The sequence below is a fragment of the Camelus ferus genome, chromosome 3 (genome assembly GCF_009834535.1).
Source record: "Camelus ferus isolate YT-003-E chromosome 3, BCGSAC_Cfer_1.0, whole genome shotgun sequence".
Classification (NCBI taxonomy): Eukaryota; Metazoa; Chordata; class Mammalia; order Artiodactyla; family Camelidae; genus Camelus; species Camelus ferus.
Window position 1 is genome coordinate 5069056 of NC_045698.1, and position 17124 is coordinate 5086179.

The 17124-nt window shown below is 44.6% G+C and overlaps 1 protein-coding gene across 2 annotated transcripts in view; it reads left to right on the forward strand.

Annotated features, from left to right (window-relative positions):
* Nucleotides 1-643: 643 nt before the first annotated feature.
* Nucleotides 644-17124, forward strand: part of ADCY2 (adenylate cyclase 2) — a 379164-nt gene continuing 362683 nt past the window's right edge. The window contains exon 1 of one of the 2 annotated variants that reach the window (XM_032469849.1): nt 644-1198. In XM_032469849.1, coding sequence (XP_032325740.1) covers nt 959-1198 — 240 coding nt within the window. In that variant the 5' untranslated portion in view covers nt 644-958. The remainder of the gene's footprint in view (nt 1199-17124) is intronic. The other variant, XM_032469844.1, reaches the window with a different exon arrangement.

The following is a 17124-nucleotide window of genomic DNA, read 5'->3' on the forward strand; positions in this document are numbered from 1 at the left end:
TCTGAGATAGGAGAAGCGTGGGAACCCCCCCCCACCAAGCCTGCTTTACTGAGATGAAGAGGAGAGTGGGAAACCCCTGCCCACTAAAGGGGTGCGGAGGGAAGGAGAACCCCTCCTCCTAGCGCCCAGATGGTGAAAAGGAGGGAGTCCTTGCTGTTCTCTGAGTAGGGGCTACTAAACGATGGGAGGTCTCCTCCCGGCTACGCTCTGAGAAAGTGGAAAGTGGGGAGGAGCACCCGCCCCACCCCATCCCCCGCAGCCCACTCAGAGACTGGGGGGACTGGAGGACTGCAGGGCGAGAGTTTCCCCCCTCCTAGTACTTTGAGCTGGAGAGGATTTAGGAGCCCTCGTAGTCTTCTGGGCGAGGTGGTAGGTGGGGGGACAGAGAGTGGGAACCCCCAGAACGTGTTCAGGGGCCGTGCAGAGGACGGTGGCAGTCCCCCCCCGCCCAGATCGTGGGGAAGAGGTGGACCACGCTGAAGCTGAGTGAGGGCGGGCCGAAGAGGGGGACGTCCGGGGCCGGGGCGCGGCCCGTGCCCCCCCCTGCCCCGCCCCGCCCCGCCCCGCACGCGTCTCAGTCCGCCAGCCCCCCACCTCCCCCAGCGCGCGGCCCGGCCGTCGGGGGGCGGCGGTGGTTGGCGGCCGGGCTGCGCCGCGCGAGGTGGGGGGAAGGGGCGGGCCGAGCGCCCCCTGTCGCACCCGCCCCCTCCTGCGCTGTGGCGGCAGCGGCGGCGCCGGGAGCTGCCCCCGAGGCCGCTGCCCGGCCCCCGCCCGCGCGTCAGCGCGCCCAGCCCGGGGCGCCGAGCTCCGCCCGCGCCGGAGGGCCCTGCGCGCTGCCGGGAGCGCGGGCAGCCGGGCCGGCCCAGGCGGCGCGGGGGTGGGACGCGGGCGGCAGCGGGCGAGCGGGCGGCGCAGCCCCGGCCGGGCGCGCTCGGCGGGCGCCCCGCGAGCCGCCCCGATGTGGCAGGAGGCGATGCGGCGCCGCCGCTACCTGCGGGACCGTGCCGAAGCGGCGGCGGCGGCGGCGGCGGGCGGCAGCGGCGGCAGCGGCGGCGGCGACGGGCTGCAGCGGTCCCGGGACTGGCTGTACGAGTCCTACTACTGCATGAGCCAGCAGCACCCGCTCATCGTCTTCCTGCTGCTCATCGTCATGGGCGCCTGCCTCGCCCTGCTCGCCGTCTTCTTCGCGCTCCGGCTGGTGAGTGGCCTCCCCGCGGGACCTGCCCCGCGCGCTCCCGGGCCCCGAGAAGAGAGGGACCTCCCCGGCGAGGCGCGTCCCGCCCGGGGCCGCCCCGCGGCCCGCGGCTCTCACGCCGCCCGCCTGCCCGCGGTCAATCTGGCTCCGGGGAGAACTGCGGGCAAGAGAAAAGTTTCCTTGGGAGGTTCTGTCCAAGATAAAGTTGCCGGGGTGTGGACCAGGTGGACGGACAGGGCGTGGGTTTTCCATCTCTGCGCACCCGCGGGCTAACTCCGTGGCGCTTTCCACCCCGCGCCCCTGCCCGCAACCTCGGCTCAAATAAGTCTCCATCCGAATCAGCGTCGCGTTTCTTCGCGAGGCCGCTGCACGGCTCCCTGAGCTGGCGTTTTAGTTTGGATCGGACGTTATTTAACTCAGTAAAAAGCCTGCCTTGGGAAAGTGGTTCATGGCGAGGGAAATTTAAAAAAGTATATGATTATACATCTTTGCCTTTCAATGTGTGTTATTTGTGAGTTGGGATGTTGACCTGTTGTGAATCTTCCTTCTGCGTGTTTAAGAAGCGTCTATGAACCGTTGCTTTTCTATTTCTAGAGAGGTTGGTTCATCGTGGTTACTGTTTCGTACAGGTTATTAAACTGCACTGCATCTCTAGGAGCATAATGCAACTCAACAGCTCACGTCAGTTTTGCCAGTTTATATTTTTTTCAAGCAGAAATCCTTGGCTCACCCCCTTGAGCAGCGAGGGGAAATCTGTAGATGGCGGTAAACTTCCTGTCACTGATCTTTCTGTTGGTCTGGTTCAAACTTTTACTCCGCCTCTGATATGTATGTGCAGACTGTGTGCCAGGCATCGATTATCCAGTGAGATATTTTTGGTCAGTGGTTGATTTGGGGATGTCTGCACTGAAGGATGTTTTTTTAGCTGAGGATATAAATATGCACCTGTATTCATGTCCGCGGAGCAAAGGAGTGGGTGTTTGCTTTTATTTCACCAAGTGTGCAAGATAGCTGTCCCTGGTATTTGGCAATTTCTTCCTGATATCCTGAGCCAGATGGTGCTCAAATATTATGCATGGGAAAACTTGTTGTCATCAGTTCTTTAAAAAAAAATGGAAATTTTGTTTTTCCCCAAGCTAGTCAAGAGGTGTTGTCTTCTGATGGAATTCAGTGAGAAAAGAATGAAAAATAGAATGCAGATGGTCATGATGCCACTGGCCACAACTGACTCTTATGTTATACAACACAGAGCAGAGAGCACTTTGATTCTGTATTCTGGGTGTGGGTTCAGGGCAGTCCTCACCCCCTTACATCCAGCCTGGAGTCCTCCCTGGATGGGCAGCTTTGTCAAAGAGACTTCTGTTCAGTCTTATTGGCAAGCAGGTTCTCTAAAAGCATCTCCTTTTCATTGCCATTCTTGCAGGTTCTGCCGGGACATTGCTGCTTATGATTCTGTTGAATCTGTAATTCAAACCCGTTCTGGCTGGTTCTCTTCTAAATGGAAAAGGAGGAGCAGGTGATGGCCTATTTATAGCACCATTAATATATTTAAAGACAAGTGTGAAGTTCATGCCTCCCCTCCAGACACCACTTTGTTTGCTATGATACAGATCTCTAACTTCTTAAACCTTGATCTGTGTAGAGTCTTGAATGGGTCGTCAGAGATTCCGTGCAGTCAGCTGAAAGCTCCCTTCTCAATTTGTCTTTGCTCTTCGTGTTTTTTTATACAGTTCCTTTATGTGGTGCACATGCTGGAGTGGTATCATTTTTAAAAGTTTATTCAGGCATCTTTACTTTTCCTTGATGAATCAATCATTTCCACACATTGCTGGCTTTCTGCTAAATCATCTTAAGCACAAAGCAGGCACTTCCCATGGCATGGCTGTAGCCCAGAGCGAGGTCTAGAGACAGTGGAGCAGACCCTGTGTTTTGCTGTACCTGCTACACAATCTGACTACTGTGTAAATCCTTCTAGCTGAAGAGCTGTGCGGACACGTTCCCGAATCAGGAAGGGTGACTCGGTTGGGTGGAAAGGCTACCTTCACGTGGGAACTGGGGCTGCTGGGCCTGGCGGGATCTGGGAAATGGGAGGAATGGGCACCATCCTCTGAAGCGTCACTTTAGGAAGGACTGGGACCGTTCTGAGCTCTGGACAGCTCATTTCTATTTTGCTTTTAGTAATATCATAAACAGGAGTTCCACTTTGCAAAAATATTCTCCATCCAGAGAGTCAAAGGTGCTTAGGTTAGGAGCATTGGACGGTGTTAACACAGAGCCACGTGCGCGTGGAGTGGGTGAGTTCATGTCTCTGACCAGAGCTTAGCTTCCGAGAGAGAGCTCTATCTCGGGAGACGGGAAGAGAGAGCTGCTTGGGGCTAGCCCAAGTTTCCACCGTCGAGCGCTCTGCTAGAATCTCTAGGCTCTGATGTAATTCAGGAGCTTGGGCAGATCTATTTTTTGCTGCCTGAAATCTTGGACAGATTCCTGCTTTCCCATGAATCTGCCAGAATTTGACTTCCATTAGACTTCCGTCAGATCTTGTAGTGAAAAAAGTCTGGCAGCTTTCTTAATGCACATCCATAGTCTCCCAGAACATTTGGATCACAAAATGATCTTAGTATCATCCAGGTACAGAGTGAATTTTTGCTATATGCCATTGCCTTTGTGCGAAGTGACTTGAAATATTTATTGAGAAGGAAAAAATTCCGCTTTGCCTCGACTGAGTATTTCCCTTATTGAAATAAGAGTTTATTATTCACAAACTGCTTTCACGCTTAAATTTCAATCTATGGTCAATACATGCATGTGCGTCATTGATCGTGAAGTTAAAATAATCTGCAAGGTATGTTATTATGCGGTAAACATAAACTCTGAATTGAAACTTTACTATCTTGCTTAACTATTTCTACGTAAAAAGTTATTAGCTATTAAATAGGTTTATCCCCATGTTTGTTAAGAAATATCAAAACATGAAACAAAGTAAATAGAAGAGATGATAGCATGTCTTGAATTTTGACTTCCTATTTAATCAATATGGAAAAATATTTTCTTATGATGGAAGATTTTGACGATGGTACCAGGCACGATGAGCAAAATTAACTTGACCTTTGGCATCAGAAAACTTGGAACTAATGAGACCGGACTTGAAGTTCTAAATCTTATGATGTCACTTCATTTTCTGGGCTGGCTCTTACTACTAAATGCAGGAAAACCTCTCAGAATTAAATCCTCTCTCATTTATCATGTCCAAAATCAGCCAGCTTGTCTCAAAATTTGCCTGTCGTTGCTAGGAAAGGTTGACATCAATTTTTTTAGTTTGTCAAAATACCAGCTGGCTCCAGCCAGATTTGCTTTGGCTAAAATTTATGATTAGAAATGGTCAATATTTCAACTGGAATAGAAAAATTTCATCCCTGTACATTTTGAAGAGTCAAATATTGCAGTGAAATAGTTTTTTCTTTTGTTTGTGTTTTTGTTTTTGCTTTTGTTTTTGCTTTTTTGGTCTGTTTTTTGAGATTGGTACTAAAATCCATATGAATATATACTTTTATTAAGTATATATAATATTTTGACAGAACATAGTCTGCCTTCTCACTTTTACTGTGATTTGGTGTGCTAGATTTGTAAAACAATAACCGTAAGTACTTTTCATGACAAATCAATTGTCCAGCATCAGGTGCTTTTTCTTGGAGCAGCTGTATCAGAGTGTTTCATTTTTCTGTACGTGGAAAAAGATTCTTAATTTTTCTAAAACAAACAAACAAACAAATAAGCAAACAAATAAACCCAATCATTGTGGAGGGAAATTGGCTTTATTATTCCAAACACTATTTCAGTGCCCCCAGTGGGTGGAAGGATCAATGGGGAGAAGTCAATCCTTCACCCATCTCTTGAGGGGTGGGAGGCTGGAGAGGCAGATGCATATGCCTGACATCTTGAAAGAGCAGGGAGTACTCTCTGTGTACTTTTTCTAGTCCCATAATTCTGGAGGTGGAGGAGGACAGTGCTTGCTCTCAGGAACTGGAGCAGAGGTAGCTAAAAGATCTGTCTTTCTGCAAATTTCTGTACATGCAGGAGAATCTTACTGGGCAGGCGTTTGTAATTTACAACAAGTATTCAATATGTCATTTTTGTTGTAATTTTACTGTGGTCCAAACGAAAGACAGTGAAAAACTGTTAACTTTCTGCAGGAAAGTTGGTTGCAATTAAGAGGCCTGGCAAGAAAGGATTTGGAAGCATCCTTTGGATATTAAAGTGCATATTTTAAATTTATGCACAGTAGGATACCTTGCCTTGTCCATTTTAAAAAGGCAGAATGTAATGGTTAAGAGTCTCTGTCTGTGTTGGCATTTTGGCTTTGTCCCTTTCTGTCTCTATGATCTTGGGCAACCTGTTTAACCCTCTCTATGCCCCAGTTTTCTTGTCTGTGAAATGGAGTGGTACCTGCCTTCTAAGGTGATGGTCCAAATCAGTGCACGTGAAGCACTTAGAATAACGCCTGGCCCAGAGTATGCCCTCTGGGACTGTGGTCATCACTGGGTCTTCTGTAGTTGCATTTGCACTATTGCTATGAAAGAAGACGTAGTCACCACAGCATTAGAGCTGGAAGGGTGCTCATACTACAGAGGGGGACACTGAGCTTCGAAGAGGTCAGCTCATTTCTTCAAGGCCACACAGTCGCAGAAGTGGGCGTCGGACTTCGCCCGGGTGGACTTTCCTGGCGATCCCTGCAGATCTGAGATTCCCAGCTCTGGTCCTGGCAGGACAGCAGTTTTCTGGTTGAAATTTCCTGCTGAAATGAAAGTCCTCAAGCTTCAGTCTACGGAATGGAGTGACATTTCAATGTTTTTCTCTTTTAACAGTAACGGACTCTGGGTAGCGAAGCTTCCCCATGATGAGCTCAGTGGGGTGGGCTTCCTCTAGGTCCGTGATGCTGCAGGTTCCCAGGATCTTCCCCATTAAGCAGCGGGTCCATCTGTAGCTTCGCTTTTGTTGCCTAGGTCCCTGGCATCGAGACCGTGGCCTGTGAAATCCACTGCTGTTGAGCTGTGTGTGAAGCTCTCGATTCCCACGGAGGTTTTTTAAATCAGCCGTTCTATTTAAAAGACAGTGACACGGCTACAGCTGACCTGTTACTTTGATAAGGGTGTTTTGTGGTTGTTACTCACTTTGGTCTCTTTGATCAGGAATGGCTAATGATGGGATAGTCAGAGCTGGGTGTTCGTGCATGGCCCACTGGTACACCAGTCCTTTCTCTAACTTGATACTGGCCTCAGCACAGTCCTGCCGGACTTCACTCCTTCTTCCTTCGCGATACTTAACAGAGTGCCTCCTGGAGCCAGCGCTGGGGTGGGCATCCTCCTGGATAGCACTCCACCCTGAAGTGACTCGTCTTGGGCACACTGCCATTGACCCCTCTGCCCTAGGCTGACCTGTCAGCCTAGGCTCCGATGAGCCTAGAGCATCTACTTCTGGTCCCTCTAGCTTCGCTGTGTTTGCTCCAGTGCCTCCCCTCACCTGGCACCCCCCCACCCCAGTGCTGCTTCTCCAAATCCAGACTCTCCTTCTGGAGGCGGCCAGTCCAGCCTGTGCTGCGCATTCCTGTCTGTGTTGCTTGCTGCCTGTGATCCTGCAGAGCTCGTTAATTACACGAACTGACTGAACCGCTGCGTTGCTGTTGTCTGATGTTCAGGATGGTTTTGTGAGTTCGTCTCGTCTCCTCAACTAGTGATTAGTTTTTTTCAGGGAGGGAACTTAGCTCTCCCCATATTTAACACGGCACTAACCTGGTCGCAGGTGCTTAATTAACGTGTGTAATTTAGGGTGTGGATACGTTTCCCTTAGCCGCTGTCATTCCCCGGCGTGGAGCCAACTGGTTGAAAGTACAGAACTTTGTTACTGGACCTGGATCCGGTCTCAGTGTTGCCACTTAGTGTGTGTTCCTGACAGATTCATTTTATCTGCTGTGGCCTCAGTTACTTCGTCTGTGAAATAAAATGGAGAACACAGCCAGACGCAGGGAGCTCTGTGGGGGATGAAGTAAAGCGGATCATGTGAACACCGAGCACAGAGTGGGGCAAGTACCTAACCCCAACCAACGTGGATCACTTCTGTTATTCTGTTTGCACCACACAGGGTCCCCTTGTCAAGGTCTCCTTTTGATGTATTTCAGGCTGACAACTGAATGAGTTCTAGAATTTTAAAATCTGGGTAGGAAAGAACAGGGGGTGCGTTTCTGTTTACGTGATAAGTGTGACTGTAGCTTTGAGTTATGTTACAGAGGGAGAAGCATAGATCGTTTGATTAAAGTCATGCTTTGACCTAAGTTTCCCATTCTTTAGCGCTAAAATGCTGCCAGATTGGCACTCATATTGACCTTCATAATTCTGAATTTTACTAGCTTTGGGTAATATTATGTAAAATCAGGAGGAGTAATAAGATGCTATTTACCAGATGATTTCGTAATATCAAAGTAGGAAATTGACACACATCTCTGGTTTGCAGCCACTAGGTGCATTTGGGAGGAGAGAAAAGGATTGTTGAGTCAGTCCTTGTGTTTGAGCCGTTTGACCAAATTATGACTTCACTAATGTTGCGTCAGTGTCCTCTTTGTATAAGGATGTGGTAAAAATCCCAAGGAAGGAAACAGAGGAGAGGTTTAGAGGAAGACTTCATTAGCTCAGTTAATCGCCGGCAATGTGACAGGTGATCACTTTTGCTCCCTCTTTCACTTGGGCTTACACTTCCATCCCCAGAAGCCAGCCTCAGGTGAGAGAGAGTGGTGGACAGAGTAGCACGAGGCTCAGCCTGCAAAACCACGTGAGCAGTTTTGCCATCTAGTTTTCTGACTCTGCGCAGAGCTCCAGAACAACAGCACCGAGACAGAACCAGGGTAGAGACCTGGGTCACGGCTGTTAGGGGTGCATAAGGCCAGTTGTATCTCAGCGTCGAACCAAGTCACTTTTTGAAAACTTGGTGCTTGAAATGGAGTCTCAATTATTAGCTCAGTTAAAATCTGTTGAATGAATAATTTATCGCAATTGAAACATACACACAGAAAGTACAATAGTTTTTTTGTAGAACATTGAAATTCCTGAGATTTCTCGAGATGGTTATGGTTGTCCGAGAGAATCCTATCTCTAGCGTTACCACCCTACAGAAAGTTCCTGGTGTGGAAGAGGCTGGATCAGCACTATGGTGATGGGACCACTGACTGCAAGGTTTTGAAATTAGAACCTCGATCCATTTCCACCAGTGTCCTTTCCCATCCCTCAGCCATAGTGATGTTGGAGTATCACAGCCAGGACAAGCCAGAGCTCACAGGAGCTGGCTTTCGTTCCTACATGTTTACCCCAAAGGCCGAATTATTGTGTGTATTTTAAATATACTGTATTATTTTTTAAGCTATATAAAAATGGGAAAACAAGATTTCAAGCTACTAGTGATCTGTGGATATTATAAAGGAAAGCAAAATTCAGACTGGTGCATTACTAGAACCGGTAAGAACTATTTGATGTTAGAAATTAAGAGGATAAAGAGATCAGGTGAATTCAAATGAAGGAAGTAATGAGGAAATGTTAACATAGTTCAGACATACGGTCGACCTCATGTCTAATCCTTTCCTCTCATTGACTTGTGGTTAATTCAAACATACAGCATCCATGTCCTTCGGAGTTGAACTTGAGGTGCACAGGATGGGATTTATCATTTGATTAATTTGATGAATCTTTGATTCTTGTGCACAGTCCTCATTGATATCTGTTTGTTTTTTTATTTGTTTATACTAAAATAAACACCCATGAACCCAGTCCGATGGAAAACCCTCCCGTTCCCCCACCTACCCTCAGAAGTACACTTTATTTGTACTTCTTGTTTGTCATTCTCTTGCTTTTCTTTTTGTAAATTTTATCATACATATTCTGTTTATATCATATGATACATATGTGGTATGAGGTAGTGATTGAAGTACATATTTTATTATTTTTTTCTTGTGGAGAATCAATTTTTACTGATCCATTTTATTTTATTTTATTTTTTTAATTGAAGTATAGTCAGTTATAATGTGTCAGTTTCTGGTGTACAGTATAATGTTTCAGTCATACATATATTTGTTTTCATCTTCTTTTTCATTATAGGTTACTGCAAGTTACTGAATATAGTTCCGTGTGCTATACAGAAGAAATTTGTTTTTTTTTTTTTATCTGTTTTATATATGGTAGTGAATATTTGCAAAGCTCAAACTTCCTTCCCACCCCCTTTCCCCTTGGTAACTATAAGTTTGTTTACTATGTGTGTGAATCTGTTTCTGTTTTGTAGATAGATCTTTTTTCTTTCTGGTCCATTTTAGTTACTTCTTTCCCCACATCTGTTATATTGAAATTCCGCATGAGTGGTTTGTTATGGGTATCTATTCTGCTCTATTGGTTAAGTTTTGTTCTTTTTTTAATAACACACACACACACACACACACACACACACACACTCACAGCCATGCACAGAATATAATTACTAAAGCTTTATAATAAGTACTTATATTGGGAAAGGCAAGTAACAGTCAACTCTTTAAATTAAGGTTTCTGAGTTATTCTTGACCTTTTGTTCTTCCATATAAACTTTACAAATCAACTTATTTTAACCTCAGTATGAAAAAACTCAAGTGGGATTTTGTTGGTGTTACATTGAATCTATTGATTCATTCTTGACAATTAATATTTTGTATTAAGTTTTTCTATCCATGAACATGGGCCATCTCTCCATTCATTTATGTGCTTCAGTAATGTTTTAAATTTTCTGTGGGCTGTTCTTACTCCTTAACACAAAAAGATATTTTGTATCTTATTATTTACTATAAATGGTGTTTTAAAAATTATGATTTCTACTATTTTGTTGCTGATGTAAAATAATATAATTGAATTTTGGGTATTATTTTATATTCACACAACTTATTTTCATAGCCTTTTTATACTAGTAACTGAAATGCAGATTCTTTCAGGTTTCCTGTATAGACGATCAGATCATTTGCAAATAATGAGAGTTTTATTTTCTTTTTTCCAATACTAAGACCTTTCATTTCTTTTTCTTATAGTGTTGTGGTGGCTAGGAGCTCTAATATGCTATTGACAGAACTGGTGATTGTGGGTACCTTGCCTTTTTCCTAATTTTAAATATAATGAATTTTTCATATAGTTTATCAATTTAGTATGGCGTTAGTATTAGCTTTTTATAGATATCCTTCGAGATTCCCTTTTGTTCTAATTTACAAAAAAGTTTAAATGTGATTGAGTGTTGAGTTTTACCAAATTGAGATAATCGTAGGCTTTTTTGTTGTTTTTTAATGTCAGTGTAATGAATAATTTCTATTATTGAACAGTTTTTATATTCCTGAGATAAGTACAGTTTCTATGATTTTATAAAATGTTGGATGCGAAGTACTAACATTTTGTTTAAGATTTTTGCAAATACCTTGTTGAAATGAGTTTGGAATATTTCTTTATCAAACTGTCATTTTTCTTTTTCACCAGTTTTGCTGATCTTATAAAATAAGTCAGGGAGTATGCTTTCATTCTTAGTTTTCTAAAAGTTTTCACTATGTTAGAAAGAGTTGATAGAATTTGCCTGGAAAACCACATGGGCTTGTTGCTTTCTTCGTAGAGAGATTTTTTAAAATTTTTGCTTCCATATCTTTGATAGTAATGGGATTACAGAGTTTCTAATTTTATTTCTTGAATCAGTTTCAATAAGACTTTTCTAGGAATTTCTGAATTTCATCCACATTCTCAAGTTTAATGGCAGATATTTGATAATACTATTCTCATTTTTATACTTTACATATACTGTATCTTTGGGTTTTATTTATAGTATCATTTTTGGATGCTTTCCTTTTTTCCTTACTTAATCTCCTTAGATGTCTGTTTTGTCTTAACTTTTTCAAGAACCATCCATTGTCTTTTCTGGTCCTCTCTGTTGCATTTTTGTTTTCTATTTTTTAAAAAATTTGTTCTTTGTTGTCTCCTGTGTCAAATAGAACATATTAGATTATGCTATGGGAACAAACAACTCCAAAATCTTAGTAGCTTAACACAATGAGGGTTTATATTTTGTTCAACCTGCACAGTAAATGTGAGTCAGCAGAGGAGCGCTCTCATGTCAGTCACTCAGAGATTTAGAATGAAGGAAGCTGCATCCCCACAGCATCCTTCCTTCCTCAGTTTTCCAGGGAACATAAGATTGCTTCACACTATCTGGCAGTTGACATCATCCACGTGGAAGTGACATATCACTTTCATTCATTTTTCATTGACCAGAGTTAAGTATTCCAGTTACCTGTTGCTGCACCAAAAACCCCATAAGTCTTAGTGACTGAAGACATAAGGATCATTTCTTTTCCTCTTGAATCAGCAATTTGGGCAGGATTGGCAGGGGCAGCTCATCCCTGCTCCATGTGTCAGCCGAGATGGCTTGAAGGCTGAGAGCTGGCATCCTTGCCGGCTTGCTCACTTATGTGTCTGGTGGTCACTGCTGGCTGGTAGCTGAGATTCAGTTGAGACTGTTGACTGGGACACCTTCACATGGCCTCTCCAAATGGTTACTTGACTTCTTCACAGTATAGTAGCTGGATTCCAAGAATGATCATCCTATGAGAACAAAATGGTATTGCATGGATGACATTCTTATAATCCTGTCTCTGAAGTCAGATGACATCAGTTCAACCATGGTCACAAAGGTCTGCCCAGGTTCAACTGAAGGGGACGTAGAACCTCACTGGAGGAGAGGAATGCTAGTTGCATTTGGAATGGGATGTGTTGTGGGCCCCAGTTGTGGAAAATACAGTTTACCACAGTACCTTATTTAGGCATGCCAAGCTTTCGTATGCCTGGAAGGAGGATGTATCAGTTAGCTTGTTCTGTGTAACAAACTGCCCCCAAATGGAACTGATTGGAGTAACAACCCTTTTAGTTAGCTTACAGTTCTTGGTTCTTCTGACTTGGCTATTCAGTTGATGTTTGCTGGTCTGTCTCATGTCTGTGTGGTCAGCTGGTGGGTCAGCTGGTAACTGGATCATCTAAGGTATCCTCATTCTTATGTGTGGCCAGTTGGCAGGCTGTCAGCTGTGGCTGTTGGAAGAGGTGACAGAGTCACATGTCCCCACCCACTTAGCAGATTAGCCTGAGGTACTTTGCATGTAGGGTTTTAAAGGTCATTGAGGAAGAGGGCAAGAGGGCAAGAAATAACCGAGTATTTTCATGTCTTTGTATCATGCATCTGTTGTCAGATTGGCCAAAGAGAGTCACATGGCCGGGGCCAGAGTCAGTGTAGGAGAGAGTTACCCGAGGACATGGATGCAGGGAAGGGGGTTGGTGCAGCCAGCTTGGCTGACCAAACCGTATCGAGAGGTGAACTAGAATATTTAACAGCTCCAGTTACTACTATAGCCTACCTCCCTGGTCACCAAATATTTAGTCAACTCTTTCCTTAAGCAAATACATATATCCTTTCTCAGGAGAGACAATCCAAAAGTCCCATCCACGACTGGCAGAAAGTTCACAGTCTAGGATCTCTGAATGAAGGGCACTCGTTTGTTCAAAGGAAATGCTGAGCCGTTGTTTCATGTAAAGTCTGAATGTGGTTTCTCTTGATCTGGAGACCTGTGCACTAAAAAGGCTTGTTATCAACCATCCACTCAGCCACCCAATATACAGAGGATAACCACACACAGCTCTCCCACTATGCCAAGGTAGGAATGGCCCACGTTGTCTCTGGTTCACAGCAGTTATAAATCCCCCGGGGTGGACAGTCTGAGGGTCCCTGGCCCTGAGATGGGGATTGCTTCTTCACCAGACCCAGACTCTTGTCCCAGGAGCAGTCCCCTTGTCTGTTACTTTCTGTGACATCTGAGCCCTACGTTTGGATGATTCTTCCTTATTGGACATCCTTTAGACCACATCTGGATTGAGTGCTGGGGTGTATTTCCTTATAGGGGACTGAGCAGTTTTCTCAACCTATTTTCCTGCCATAGATAGAGAACTTCAAATTAAGTCTAGAACAGCCGAAGTTCAGGTTGGCATTTCTTTTAGAAACACAAATCTTTCAAAACTTCTTTGATTTCTCCTCTGTTTGATTTTAGTCATCTCCAGGTGTCAACGGTCATGATCGTAGTTCTTCTCAAGATGTACTTCTTTGATTTGCTGTGTTTCTCTGCCTTCTCACCCCATCTCTCTCCTTCTCTGTCTCTCAGTCTGTGTGTGCTTTGAGCTTATTTGGGAAACCCTCTTTCTGGTTCTCTTTTCCCTGCGCGCTTTGTTCAGCTGAAAGAATTCACTGGCACCATACTCTGTTGGGCTTCTTTACTCTGAGGCACCTTAATCCATTTTGTTTTCAATAATAGGTTTGATTTTTTTCCCCTACATGGTTGAGTTTAAATCACTCCAGACCCAGGTTGTGTCACTTACCCATTGAGACTGAGAAGCATTTTCCTCTTCCAGTTTGACAAACCCATACAATTCTGCTTCCCTGTCCTTCCTCCTTATAACCAATCAGTTACTTTCTGATCTTGCATTTTTCTTGTCACACCATAACAAGTGCAGTCAGCAAACCCACACTTGTAACCTGGTGTTTGATGGTCTGTAGGTGCCCACAGACTCAAGCCTGAGACCAAATCTGACCTGCTGCCTATGTTTTCAAATAAAGTTATACTGGAATATAGTTGACCATTCATGTGCATGTGACCTATGTTTGGGTTAAGAGACAGCAGCAGAGTTAACAGTGTGACAGAGACCATGTGGCCAGTGAAGCCTGAAATATTTCTGATCTGGCTCTTCCGAGAGAAGTTTGCTGAGCCCTGCTCTAAACTTGCAGTTCTATTAGGGCATCTTTTGCCTTCCAAGACAAGAAGATATTTTGACCAAATGTTGGACCATTGCGTGACTTGGGTGGCCTTTTTTCAGTCTCTGATAATAGTTTGCTTGCTGCACCTGCCACCGAGCAGCCATCAACGCCATGAATTTCAGGTTTTGTTAGGGCAGCGCAGGTACCAATTTTTATATCAGTGAGAGTGTTATAGGTTGTGATGGGTTAATAAACAACCCTCAAATTTGGCTCCCACACCAGAGGTTTATTTCTTGCGTACACGTCCTGGCCAGAGCAGACCAGGAGGGAGGTTCTGCTCATCTCAGTTACTTGGAGAGCTGGACTGTAGGAGGACCCCTCATGACACGTGCTTTTGTAATCATTGTACCACAGAATGAAACTGCCCCGTGGCCTCACACTGGCATTTACATGCCTCTGCCCAGGGGAGAAACATTTTACTTCTGTTCACATTTTATCGGCCAAAGCATGGCTCCTTGTAACTTCAAAGGAGGTCAGGAAATGCTCCTGGAAGGAACCCAGAAGAAGGAAATTAGAGATATTTTGGAAAGTCCCTGACCACCCCACCTTCTTTCTGCTTTCTTTGGGTTTCTTTAGTTCTTTTGATAATTTCTGAAGTGGGATCCTGAATTTATGAGTTTTCAGCCTCCTTTTGTAATATCCAGCTTGGCACCAGCAGGGAGCATTGCGATCTGCAGAGGAGTTGCTAGCCAGCTGGGGCTTTCAGGGACATCCAAGGAGCAGAGCATGTGCACCTGTGGAAGAGCCTGTTCAGGAAGTTCCTGAGAGGCTGTGGCCTTTGTGGGGCATCACAGGGAGATACATAGCGGGGAGCTGGTCCTGGCTGCTAGGTCAGAGTGCTGTGTGTGGAGCAGCGGGGAGCCAGGGCGGGCTGGGTCTTTCCAGGTGCCTCCAGGTGTGTCTCAACCACATGCAAGCCCGCAGACAGCCCTTCCTGAGGGCTGCTGGGTTTCCACCTCCCAAATCCTAGGCAAGCACCTGGGGGGGCCAGCTCTCACCTGGGAGTATTCAGAGAAGGGGATCCTGGTGAGGACCTGCCCCCCTTTCACTCCCCAATTCTGGCACAAATTCCTCTTCTATTCAACTCTAACCAAGAGCCGGAGAGGGAAAGGGGTTCTAAGAAAGTGACTCCCAGTGAAACCAAATTGACAAGAGAACAATTCAGCTCAACTAGTGAAAAGCCCAGGTTCCCTCTGGGCATCACTTTTACTGTACAACACAAGTGTGCTCATGGGAAGGCTTCCAGACTTTCTCAGAATTACTTTGCATTTTACATTGAGATCTGTGATGCATTTTGAGTTGATTTTTGTGAACGATGTTAAGTATGCATCTAGGTTCATATTTTGCATGTGGATATCTGTGTCTTTGTTCTGTCCTTTCTGCATGGAGTTGTCTTTGCTCCTTTGTCAAGTAGCAGCTGACTCCAGTAGCGGGGGTCTGTGCATCCCACTGATCTGTTTGTCTCTGCCCCTGTAACCCCGCCCCACCTTGACAACTGGAGCTTTGCACTGAGTCTTGAAGTCGGGTAGTGTCGGCCCTGCAACTCGGTTCTTCCCCTTCATTGTGTTGGCTGTTCTGGGACTTCTGCCTCTGCACGTAAGCTTCAGAATCAGTGTGTTGGTATCTATAAAATTAACTTGCTGTGATTTCAACTGGGACTGCATCGACTCTATAGATTAATTGAAAGAGAACTGACATCTTGACAATATTGTCTTCCTGTTTATGTACATGGGCTATCTCTCCATTAATTGAGATCATCTTGGATTTATTTCATCAGGGTTTTATAGAATATTTTATTTAGGATTTTTTTATTCCTTTCGCACCTTATGGTAAAATGGAGTATGCCCATATATGTGGAAATGAATAAAAAATACATTTTCTATTATGTATCACGTACACACACTAGCACAAATGAATTAAAATACGTGTCTGTACATATACATCTACAGTCAAATGTATCAGCTAAAGGCTGATTTCTTTTTGCCCAGTGACAACCCTTCAAAAGAATTTGTGGTGATAAAGTATATAATTGTTTAGAATTCAAAGTAGACGTCATTTCAATGAATAGTCAGGCTAGACTTGGTGGAAAAGTAATGAGATTTAAGGAAAGAGGGAGCGATGGTCATCACGATAATCATGTCTGTCATTTATGCTGTGCCGGGATGCTCTCAGCCCCACCAGCCACACGGCGTCTGTGCTGCTGCTGATGTGAGGAAACGGGCTTAGGGGGGCCCAGGGCTCACCCCGAGTCACAGCACGTGATGGAAATGGATTTCTGCCTTCAATCTGTCGGACTTCAAAGCACTTCACTAAAATACTCTTTTTATAGAAAAGAAGTTGTTTTTTTTTTTTTTTTTTTGCATTAGTCTGTCCTTTACCATCTAAAAGAAAAATAGTACTGTTTAACAAAAAATGGCAAATGCACGTGGAAAAGAATGAAAGTAGAGATAATCTCTGGCTCTGGGAAAAGCCTACAAGAAACAAAGCAGTTGTCACAGAATAAATAAAAGCGATGGGTGTTTAATAGGCCTGGCAATTAGAAGCCATCGCAAATTACTTGAAAATGCATTGACAAGGAGAGGATGAAGCATTCCGGGGGGGGGGGCAGGAAGCCATTATCATTACAGTGATAATGCTCTGCTCCTGAGCTCCGCTTTAAAGGCATTTTGGTACATTTTATTTAGTTTGCATTGTATGGTAATTCTTTAAACCTTTTAAAAGATGTGTTTTAAGGGCATTTTAGTACATTTTAGTACTAATAAAGGCATTTTAGTACATTTCAATTAGTTTGCTTAATATGGTAATTTTTTCCCTCCCATGAAGGGAGGAGGGGTTGGGATACATAAACATTTAATTTAGGTTGATGATGTTTCACTGTTTTAGTTCACTTTATTTTCAGCTACTCTACTTGCTTGAAACCCATCTAGCTCCTGAGACAGCAGCCCCACGGGGTGAGCCGTTGTGGCTTCATTCAACTTCCTGTCCACTGGGACCGGAGTGATGGAGGAGGAGACCTTGTAATTCAAGGGCTGAGGGCCTTCTGC